Raw genomic sequence first — 12,269 nt, 5'->3', positions numbered from 1 at the left:
AGTTTATACACCTATTTCCTGTGGGTGTGGTTAGTGTAAGCAAGCCAGTCCATGAGAGTCTGACCATCCCTGAGTGGACTGGGGAGAATGGAGCCCCTCAACCTGTGAGGTGGAAAGCTAGTTTCTGCTTGTGGTGACCTCCTGACATTGTTGGTTTAATGACATACAAGGTCCCAGGGCTAAGAAATGTAAAAATCCTGCTCTGGCAGTCTAGCCCCATCATAGGAGCACTTGGGCGGTGGGGCTGTGCTGAACAGAATTACTATGGAGCTGCCTCTTTGAATAAAGGTAGTGTTGTCACAGCCTGGGTCTTTGACTTTGAGCTAATAAAACTGAAGTGTGGCAATAAGCATTCTAAAGGTTCTAAATGTCCTTTATGGCTGGATTGACTGAGAGCTAGACAGCCGGCCAGCAGGTCTGCAGGATTTAAACACAGAGGCATTTATTGTTAGAATGGGCAAATCTTATACTCAAATGGGGTTTTAACATAAACACATCGACAGGGCCATGCCGAGCCCCGCAGGCCTTGGCCCCCTAGTGCAGGTTTCGGTTATGCGGCAGCCTGGCTGACACTGTTCCCTGTTCCCAACAGACGCGGAAGTTGAAGTCCAATGCCATCTATGTGAGCTCCACCTAGTCTCTAGGCTTCAGGGGAAACAGGAAAAAGTTCCAACAGGCAAAGCACATTTTCTCAAAAAGCTGGGTGGAGGTATGTGATATTCCTTTGCTTAAGAAGCAAAACAAAATCAACTAGTCTGGTAAACCGATGCTGGGGCACATCATGGAAGACACGGGGACTCTCCGTGGGGAATGGCGGGCGTGGAGAAAGCCCTGGGCACGATGTCCACCTCGGACCCTCTGCTCAGACTTGTGGGAGGCAGTGAGCGGGGCCCCTGCCCCGTCACCCTGGGATCCTCTCTGGTCTCCAGGGCCAGGCCCCAGGGAGGCTTCAGTCCTCAGTCACAGGCGGGGGGATGAGCTGCAGCTGGAAGTTCTCATTCTGGAAGATGCTGTTGAAAGCAGGGCCACTCTGGGAGCCACTGAATGGCCTGTAGCTCTCGCTGCTGCGGTTCTGGGCGAGTTCTGTAAGGAGCGCCAGCTGCAAAGGAAGGGACACACATCAGCCAAGGCCTGTGGGGGCAGAGGCTATGGGCTGGGGAATCCTGAATCCCCTGCCTCGAGTACATGGGGACAGTGCGGCATCGCGGGCAGAGTTGTCAAAACTGGCTTTGGGCCCCAGGTCGGTATCTCACAAATAAGTAATGTGACTTTGGGCAAGTTCACTCCATCTAAATTTCCTCCATTTGTAATAAGACCAGACTAGTTGAAATCCTGTGGGCGCATCACACTGTGATACTTACTTTCTGACAATGGAAAGCTGTCTGATTGTGAACCAGCCATGCTGCCTGCTCCTTCTGCAGCTTGTATGGGACCCTGTGGCCTCGCCCTGACCTGAGGGTCTCCACTCTCCGCCTTAGTGAGTTCTCCTCAGGGTGAGTGACCCTGCGCTGTGACCAGTGGCTCTGATCTCTCTCTTTTGCAACCTGGGGAGCTCCAAATGGATGCTCAGCTTCCGCTTCAAACTCAGGCGCACCAGGGGAAACTCAGGGACTACCTTCTCCTCTAAGAGTCCTCCCTGCTCCCAGCTTCCCGATTTCCAACAACGACAGCAACAAAACCCTCCCTCTGTTAGGGGCTCAGTTACAAAAGACCTGCCATGGACAGAAAGTGGCAGAAGGTCCATGCCAGCCAGGTGCTGCCACTCAGAGGGCTCAACCCTATTGCCGCAAAGAGGCCTCTGCAAAAGGGGGGAGCCTGACGACCCTCAAGATGCCCCTGATGGTCAGAGAAGAGAGGAATTCCACACCCAAGGCGTTCCTGTCTGTTAGGCTCCAGGCTGGAAGTCCACGGGGACTTCTAATAGCCCAGGTAACTGTGGTGAGGGCCTTTTAGGTGCCAGGCACAATGCTAGGGCCTTTACATGTGTATTATTTCTATTTAAAACTTTAAATTTTAAGTATCGTTGGTATACAACTATATTATATTAGTTAAATTAGTCTCGGGCATACGATACAGTGATTTGACATTTTTATACCTTACAATCGGATCACCCCACTAATTCTAGTAATAATCTGTCACCACGCAACAATACGACTGACTACATTCCCCTTCCCCGTCCTCCCCTCTGGCAGCCATCTCTGTGGTCTCTGTTTCTATGAGTCTGTTTTTGTTTTGTTATTATTTTAAAAAATGTCACATATAACTTTACAATATTTAGTCCATTTACATTTAGAGTAATTATTGATAAGTATGTGCTTATTACCATTTTGTTAATTGTTTTCTGTTGTTTTTGTTCTTCACTGTTCCTTTTTTCTTCTCTTGATCTCTGTCCTTCTGATTTGTTGGTTTTCTTTAGGATTTTTATTGGATTCCTTTCTCTTCATTTTTTGTATTTTTTTGGTATATTTTTGGTTTATGGGTACCATGAGGTTCATATCTACCTATCTATAACAGCCTGTTTTAAGCTGGCTGGCATTTAAGTTCAATTGCATTCTAAAAGCTACATTTTTTTCTTTCTCCTCCACTCTTTGTTTTTGATGTCATGTTTTATATCTGTTTTGTGTATCCCCTGATTATTTCTTGCAGTTTTAGTTAATTTTTTAACTTTCATCTTAGCTTTTTAAGTGTTTGATTCACTGGGATTATTGTATATTTGCCTTTACCAGTGAGATTTTTTTTTTCTTTCCTGTATTTTCTTATTTCTGGTTACAGCTTTTTCTTTTCTGCATAAAGACTTTAACATTTCTTGTAAGGCCTGTAGTGGCTGTGAATTCCTTTAGTTTTTGCCTGTCTGGGAAGCTCTTTCTCTCCTCCAATTCTGAGTGGTAACCTTGCTGGATATATGGTACGAGTATTCTAGGTCACAGATGCCTTTCTTTCAGCACTTTAAATATCTTCTGCCACTCCCTTCTGGCCTGCAAAGTCACTTCAGCTGAGAAATCAGCTGATAGCCTTACGGGGTTTCCTTTGTACGTGACCTGATGTTTCATTCTTGCTGCCTTTAAAACTGTCTCTTTATACTTAACTTTTGCCATTTTAATTACAATATGTCTTGGTGTGAGTCTCTTTGAGTTCATCTTGTTTAGAACTCTCTGTGCTTCCTGGATGTCTGCTTCCTTTCCCCAGATTAGGAAAGTTTTCAGAAATTATTTCTTCATATATTCTTTTTGCCCCTTTCTCTTCTCCTGGAATTCCTACAATGGAATGTGAATGTTAGGGCACCTGATATTATCCCAGAGATCTCTCATACTGGCCTCATCTTTTAAAATTCTTTTTTCATTTTGCTGTTCTGATTGGGTGATTTACACTATTCTGTCTCCCAGGTCGCTAATCCGTTCTTCTGTATTAAACAATCTGCTGTTGATTCCTTCTAATGTATTCTTCATTTCAGTTATTGTATGATTCATCTCTGATTGGTTCATTATTACATTCGCTATCTCTTTGTTGAAGTGCTTCCTGAGTCCCTCCATGGTACTTTCAAGTTTGTTGAGCATTCTTATGACCATTTCTTTGAATTCCTCATCAGGCAAATTACTAATCTCCATAGCCTTGGGGTTTTTCTCTGGAGTTTTTTCTTGTTCCTTCATTTGGGGCATACTCTTCTGTCTCCCTATTTTGTTTGACTTCCTGTGGTTCCTATGAGTTGGATAGGACAGCTATCCCTCCCAGTCTTGAAAGAATGGTCTCTGTGTAGGCTGTGTATTGAATAGTTTTGACAGGCTGGTTGCAGTCGGCGTTTCTGAGGCCTGATGTGTCACCTGGCCTGAAGGAGAGGGTTCCAGGTGAGGCGGCCTGGTGTGTGCATGCTTCCATGCCCTTCTGATTTGGTGGGGCTGCCTGATGGAGATGGGACTCCTAGGTGTTCTCTTAGCGTGTGCCCTGTTGCTTTAACTGTCGGTGATCAGAGCAGGGTCTGGGCTGCTCTGTGTGTGTTTCAATGCCCTTTCTCCAGGTGGAGCAGGTCTGCTTGTGTGCACAGCAGCACCCCACTCACTCTGCAAGGGGCATTCCTGCATGTGGCTACCACAGTGTTTTGTTAGCTCTAGACTCTCTGCAGGTGAGGGAGCCTCTTGTGTGTGCCAACCAATGGGTGTGCAAAGCAGCACCCTGCTCTACCCACTGGATCAATCTCTGGGTGGAGGGGCTGTTGTATGCATGCTATGACACCCTTCTGACTCTGCTGGATCTAATTCCAAGAGGGGTGGCTGGGGACATGCCACAGTGCCCTGGAGGTTGGTTAGAGAACTTAGATAGAGCTCCCACCCGCTCTTTACATTCAGGGGAAATATAAACAGTGGTGCTCACTGCTTCCTCTAGCCCTGCATTGTTCCCTCACCTCTTGGCGAGCTCTTGTGGTGTCCGAACCTTCTTTGTGGTCCCTCTCTCTTGTTTGTTTTGCAGACACTGTTCAGTTGGCTCAAGTTGTCTCTCAGGAGGAACTGCTCTAAATACAGGTGTACATTTGATGTGTTCTTGGGAGTGGGGGTCTCAGCGTCCACCTACACTGCCATCTTGGACCCGCTTCACATGTGTATCATTTCTAATCCTCTACAGCAATCCTCTGGGTAAAAAACCCGGGACCCCCAGAATTAAGTTACTTGCCCTGAGTCACCCAGTGGTGAACGGTTGTGTGGGATTCCAGTGCAGGTCCCCGTGGCACTTTCTGCTCAGCCGAGCTTCCCACACCTCTGTCTTCCCTACAGATGACTTGTGTGTTACCCACTCACCCACCCTGCCAGGAACTCTGTCTTCCAGCTGTTCTCCGACCTCTGGCAAGGGGATCTCCATTCACTCAGGCAGTATGACACAAGGCTCCCATGTGTCCATCTGTCACTTCTGTTGATAACTCACTACCAGTGGCAGTGGTAACTGGGGAGACATCCGAAGGCCCCTAAGTTCAAAGTGCCAATTTATCTAAATTAACCCAGCCCCAGTTCGTGGCTCAGAGACAGACGTGTCTGTCTCCAATTCACAGTTCCTAACCGGCTCAGAAGCTCTGACTGCAAGTTACTTAGCTGGCCAAGGACAGAGACAGGAGGTAGGCTTGCTCAAGCAGTCCTGCCAGGAACTTCACTGCCACCCTCCGGAGAGGATGCAGACAGACGTTCCTTGCTCTTTTTGAGCTCCACCTTATGCCACTTCTTGACTTCTGTAACCCGCTCAGCTGCCCATTAGCCTGTGAAGTTCTTCTCAAGAATGAGCACGTACAATGCTATGAACAGAACAGGCAACAGATGCAGCATAAATGCCAAGTTCTTTCACATTCAGACACTGTGAGGTAGCAAGATCAACCACAAAAAATATTTTCTGTTTCCCAGGAAAGAGGTATGCTTGTGTTCTACCTCTGTACTTAGTGGGAAATAATGAGGGCCGACACTGCATTTCCAAGACAGTAATTATAAATCAGGAAATAGAAACTTCAACAACCATACGGACATTACCCGGGAACTTCCTCGGTAGAGACGGCAAAGCTGATCAAATGCTTGGATTTGCTGTGGATCCAGAACAGGTTCTGAGGTTGCCTAAGAAATAAGAAATGAGGTTAGTGACACCCACGGGCAGCCTCAGTACTTGGCCAATGGTGAAATAGGACGCTTCCTTCAACCCTCTGAAGAAAATCTATGCTGCCAGCGATTAGTGAGAGAGATTTTACTGCACATTAATCAGAAATAAAGTCCCTTGGTGCCAGCCCCCAGGCTGAGCTCTCTATCTACCCTTTCCCCAGTGTGTTCTCTGATTTCCCCTAAGATGAGCTTCCTTTAGGGCTTCTGCATCCCTCTTTGCCTTTACTATGCAGAGCAATTGAGCTCCATCCAGCCTTGCCTTCCCATATCCATCACTCAGTATGGCCAGCAAAAGTGGTAATGGGGGATGCATTACACAGGAAAAAGCAGTCATTCCCATCTCATTAAAAAGCTGATAGCCACCTATGGTGGTGTAAAGTTGGTCTGCTTTTTTGGAAGAGGTCAACTCTAACATTTCTATAGCAGTCTTGTTTTGTTCCACCTGTTCCAGTGGTAGAACATACCAATACTGTGGTTCTACTCTAGGTGGATCTGGTCTAACTCATACCTAGAGAGAAGAAATGGAATTCTGTGGGAGGCAGATTCTGTGGAGTCAGAGGTAAATTGGAATACAAGTTCTAAAACCTGCTGTATGACGTAGGCAAGTCACCTCTCTGAGCCTCAACTGCCTTGTCTGTAAGTGAGAGAGGATAATGCTTCCCTTATGAGGTTGCTGAAAATTAAATTAGATGAGATAGATATTTAAAGCATCTTTAACTTGACTTGCATGGTACCCTGCAATGGCTCAGTGTATGCTAGCGTTTATTACTACATTTAGAGATACCCCTGGTTAAATGTTGATTTCAGAAGAGTTGTGTTGATGTATAAAACTAGTAAAACAATGTCTTTCATTGCTCTGTATTTATTATGAAGGTTGGTATGAATATAACATTACTAAATACAATCCCAACATATCTGAGAAGGGTTTCAATGAGGAAGGGTCCGGGTGTTGACCCAAGCACCACTTTATGGGAAAGGTACTGTGATATCCATATTTTTTCTCCCAACAAGGATTTGAACTTAAAAAAGAAAAAAGCATTTTATAAGAAGATATGTTCCAGACAAGAAAAAGCTAAAGGAGTTCATCAATTACTGCATTTCCAAATGCAGCAATTTATAAGAAATGTTATTGAAGAAGATAAAAAATAATAAGAAAATATAGGGGAGAAAAAAATCCTCACAAAAGCAAATACTTAGTAAAAGCAATGGATTAACCAACTATAAAGTATGAAAGTTAAAAGAAAAAAGTAGGAAGATCATGTGTATTTCCAACAATAAATTAAGGGATGCCCACATACACACACAAAAAGAATTTAAAAAGAATGACAAAAACATAAACATGGAGGGGGTAAGTAAAAATTGTAGTGATTTCAGAATGTGTTTGAACTTAAGTGACCATCAACTTAAAATACACTGCTATAAACATAGTTTGGTATATATGAAGCACATGGTAACCACAACCAAAAATCTACAAGAGATATACAAGAAATAAAGAGAAAGGAATCCAAACACGACACTATAGAATGACAACATACAAGACAGCAAGAGAATAAGGAACAGAGAGGAACAATAAAAACAACCAGAAAACAATAAAATGGCAATAACTGTATACCTATCAATAATTATTTTAAGTGTAAATGGACAAAATGCTCCAATCAAAAGACATAGGGTGGCTGAATGGATTAAAAAGGCCCCAAAACCTGTAAATATGCTGCCTACAAGAGACCCACTTCAGATCAAAAGACACACAGACTGAAAGTAAAGGGATGGGAAAAAATATTTCGTGCAAATGGAAACAAAAAGTTGGGACAGCAATACTCATGTCAGACAAAATAGATTTTAATACAAAGGTTATAACAAGAGACAAAGAGGGGTATTTCATAATGATAAAGGGATCAATCCAACAAGAGGATATAAGCCTTGTAAACACCTAAATGCCCAACATAGGAGCACCTAAATATATAAAGTAAATATTGGTGGACATAAAGGGAGAGATCGACAATAATAGTAGGGGACTTTAACACCCCATTGAAACCGTTGCTAGATCATCCAGACAGAAAATCAACAAGAAAACAGTGTCCTTACATGACACATTATACCAGATGGTTTAATTGATATTTTTGAGACATTTCACCCTAAATGAGCAGCAGAATATACATCCTTTTCAAGTGCACATGGAACATTTTCCAGGATAGACCAAGTTAGACCACAAAACAAGTCTCAATAAATTTATGAAGACTGAAATCATATCAAGCAACTTCTCTGAACACAATGATATGAAACTAGAAATCAATTACAAGAAGAAAATGGAAAAACACACAAACATATGAAGGCTAAATAACATGCAACTAAACAATGAATGGGTCAACAATGATTAAGGAAGAAATCAAAAGATACCTTGAAACAAATGGAAATGAAAATACAATGACCCAAAAATGTATAGGACACAGTGAAAGCAGTACTAAGAAGGAAATTCATAGCAATTCAGGCCTACCTCAAGAAACAAAAAAATCTCAAATTAATAATGTAACCTGACACCTAAAGGAACTAGAAAAAGAGCAACAATCAAAGCCCAAAGTAAGTAGGAAGAAGGAAATAATAAACACCATAGTGCAAATAAGTGAAATAGAGTCTAAAAAAAACAATAGACAAGATCAATGAAACCAAGAGCTGGTTCTTTGAAAAATTAAACAAGATTGATAAATCTTCACCAGACTCATCAAGAAAAAAAGAGATGACCCAAATAAATAAAACCAGAAATTTAAGAGAAGTGAAACTGACACAACCGAAATATAAAGGATTATAAGAAAATACTATGAACAATTATATGACAACAGACTGGACAATTTGGAAGAAATGGATAAATTCCTAGACACATACAATCTTCCAAGAATGGATCAAGAAGAAACAAAATCTGAACAGACTGATTACTACTAACAAATCAAACCAGTAATCAGAACACTCCCAACAAACAAAAGTTCTAGACCAGATGGCTTCACAGGTGAATTTTACCAAACATTCAAAGAAGAATTAACACCTATCCTTCTCAAACTATTGTAAAAAATTGAAGAGGAGGGGAGGCTCCCAAACTCATTTTACAAGGCCAGCATTATCCTGACTCCAAAACCAGACAAAGACATTACCAGAAAAGAAAATTATAGGCCGGTATCCCTGATGAACATAGAGACAAAAATCCTCAACAAAATATTAGCAAACTGAATGCAGCAATACATTAAAAAGATCATACACCATGATCAAGTGGGATTTATTCCTGGGATGCCAAGTTGGTTCAATATCTGCAAATCAATTAATGTAATAAAGGGTAAAAACCATATGATCATATCAATAGATGTGGAAAAATTATTTGACAAAATCCATTTATGATAAAAACTGTCAGCAAGGTAGGAATAGAGGGACTATATCTCAACATAATAAAGACCATGTATGACAAACCCACAGCTAACCTTTTATACTCAACGGAGAAATGCTAAACTATCAGCAACAAGACAAGTATGCCCACCTTCACCACTTTTATTCAACATAGTATTGAAAGTCCTAACCACAGCAATCAGACAAAAAAAGAAATAAAAGGCATCCAAATTGGAAAGGAAGAAGTAACACTGTCATTATCTGCAGATGACATGATACAACATATAGAAAACCCTAAGAATTCCACAAAAAAAACCTATTAAAAATGATAAATGAATTCAGTAAAGTAGCAGGATACAAAATTATATTCAGGAATTGGTTGCATTTTTATACACTGATAACTTACTGTCAGAAAGAGAAATTAAGAAAAGAATCCCATTTACAACTGCATCAAAAAAACATAAAATACCTAGGAATAAATTTAACCAAGGAGGTAAAAGACCTGTACACAGAAAACTATAAGACATTAAAGAAATTGAAGAAGAGAGAAATAAATAGGAGGGTATATTGTGCTCATGGATAGGAAGAATTAACACCTTAAAATGTCTATGCTACCCAAAGTAATCTACTGATTCAATGCAATCTCTATCAAAATACCAACGGCATTTTTCACAGTACAACAAATAATCCTAAAATAATGTGGAACTACAAATAGCCAAAGCAATCTTGAGCAAGAACAAAGTTGGAGGTATCACGCTACCTGATATCAAATTATACTACAAGGGTATAGTGATTAAAACAGCATGGCACTGGCATAAAAACAGACACATAGGTCAATAGAACAGAACAGAGAGCCCAGAAATAAACCCATGCCTATATGGTCATATACATGTCCATGCCTACATGGACAAAGGAGGAAAGAATATGCAGTGGGGTAAAGATAATCTCTTTAATAAGTGGTTTTGGGTAAACTGGACAGATACACACAAAACACAAAAAAATAAGACTAGACCACTTTCTTCCACCAAATACAAAAATAAACTCAAAATGGATTAAAGACTTAAATGTAAGACCTGAAACCATAAAACTCCTAAAAGAAAACATAGGCAGTGAACTCTTTGACATTGCAATACTTATTTGGGTATGTTTCCCTGGGTAAGGAAAACAAAAGAAAAAAAATAAACAAATGGGACTTCATCAAACTAAAAAGTTTTGGCACAGTTAAACCAACAAAATGAAATGACAATTTATTGAATAGGAGAAGATATTCACCAATGATACATCCGATAAGGGGTTAATGTCCTAAATATATAAGGAAGTCATACAACTTAACAACCAAAAAAGCAAACAACCTAATTAAAAAATGGGCAGAGGACCTGAATAGAAATTTCTCCAAAGAAGACATATAGATGGCTAATAGACATATGAAAAGATGCTTAATGCTACAAATCATTAGGGAAATACAAATTAAAACCATAATGAGGTACCACTTCACACCTGTCAGGATGGCTATCATCAATAATCAACAAACAAGTGTTGGCGAGGATGTGGAGAAAAGGGAACCCTTGTGCACTGTTGGTGGGATTGCAAATTGGTGCTGCCACTATGAAAACGGTATGCAAGTTCCTCAAAAAATTAAAAATAAAATTATCACATGACCCAGCAATTCCACTTCCGAGTACTTATCCAAAGAAATCCAAAAACACTAATTCAAAAAGATATATGCACCCCTATGTTCACCGCAGCATTATTTACAATAACTAAAATATGGAAGCAACCTAAGTGCCCAACAACAGACAAATGGATAAAGATGGGTACACACGAGGTCAGACAATTAAGTTCACGAACTCATCCTGGAAAAAGTGCTATATATCTCATTGCTGAGTATCACTACGGTCACCTTCGAAGTACTGTCCTTGGGAAGCTATGCATCGACACCAGTGTCTAGTCCACCCTTCAAAGCAATTTTGGAACTCTTTTTCTGGGATGGTCATCAGAGCTGTTGTTGTATTAACTTTGATGTCCTGAATGTCATCAAAATGTCATCCTTTCAATATTTCCTTTATCTTTGGGTAAAGAAAGAAGTCATTGGGGGCCAGATCAGGTGAGTAGGGAGAGTGTTCCAATACAGTGATTTGTTTACTGGCTAAACACTCCCTCCCAGACAGTGCCGTGTGAGCTGGTGCATTGTAATGATGCAAGAGCCATGAATTGTTGGCGAAAAGTTCAGGTCGTCTAACCTTTTCATGCAGCCGTTTCAGCACTTCCAAATAGTAAACTTGGTTAACTGTCCAGTAGGTACAAATTCATAATGAATAATCCCTGTGGTGTCAAAAACGGTTAGCAACAGTGTTGCAACTTCGCAAACTTGTCAGACCACATATGTACAATGGAATATTACTCAGCCATAAAAAGAATCAAATCTTGCCATTTGGCCTAGAGGGTATTATGCTAAGTGAAATAAGACAGAAAAAGATAAATATTATATGATTTCATTATATGTAGAATCTAAAAAACAAAATAAATGAAGAAACAAAACAGTAACAGACTCATAGAAAACGAATTCTTGGAGAGAAAGGATGTGGAGTATCATACTTGCGATAGACACTTAGCAAAATACACTGGAAGGATCCAAGGTAAAGATGATATAAAGGCTCGAGAAATACTACAAACCTAGCTCAAATAAAGCAAAAAAAAGAAAAAATATAATTACCTTCGAGAGACTTAACAATGGAAAACACGGTCTTGCCCCCTGCTTTTTCCTAATTCCTTTAGTACTACTGGCATAGACTGGGGAGTGGAGCAGGTTAAGGACAAGGATGATAGATACATGCCTTTCACTGGCCATTCAAAATCTCAGCTATGGGGCTGGCCACACAACAGCCCATGTGACAAGGAACCAGCCACCCTGATCTCACCTTTGCTTACTTACTCCCTGGTTACTCTGTGATAAGATTTAACAAGGAGGAAACAATTCGGGAACACACTGGGTAAGGCGCTGGGGAGGTGGGGGTGGGCAAGGCAGGTTAATTAAAAAGAAGGTTGTAAAGGCTGAGTTAGCAAATAATAAAGCAGCAAGAGCAAGAAACATCTTTGGAGGTACTTTTGTAAGCAGCCCTTTGCCTTGAAGGAAATTGTAAGAAAAAAAATCCCATGAAGGGCCGGCCGAATGGCTCAGTTGGTTAAGAGCTCGCTCAAGAGTTTGAGCTCTGAGCAACAGCGGTTCGAGGCCAGCCCGAGCTGAGCAGCCGCTAAGCTGCCAATAGGTAGCAGGAT

General features: G+C 41.2%; 1 protein-coding gene across 3 annotated transcripts in view; it reads right to left on the bottom strand.

Annotated features, from left to right (window-relative positions):
• Positions 1 to 416: 416 nt before the first annotated feature.
• The window catches only part of VPS8 (VPS8 subunit of CORVET complex), a 255,460-nt gene continuing 243,607 nt past the window's right edge, over positions 417 to 12,269 (bottom strand). For all 3 annotated transcript variants that reach the window (XM_019668968.1, XM_019668980.1, XM_019668973.1), the window contains 2 exons: positions 5,502 to 5,582; positions 417 to 1,099 (listed from right to left, as the gene is read on the bottom strand). In XM_019668968.1, coding sequence (XP_019524513.1) covers positions 950 to 1,099; positions 5,502 to 5,582 — 231 coding nt within the window. In that variant the 3' untranslated portion in view covers positions 417 to 949. The remainder of the gene's footprint in view (positions 1,100 to 5,501; positions 5,583 to 12,269) is intronic.

Source organism: Hipposideros armiger, unplaced genomic scaffold (assembly GCF_001890085.2).
Source record: "Hipposideros armiger isolate ML-2016 unplaced genomic scaffold, ASM189008v1 scaffold_14, whole genome shotgun sequence".
NCBI lineage: Eukaryota > Metazoa > Chordata > Mammalia > Chiroptera > Hipposideridae > Hipposideros > Hipposideros armiger.
Note: the sequence above shows the minus strand (reverse complement) of the source record. Positions and strands in the feature narration are given on the sequence as shown.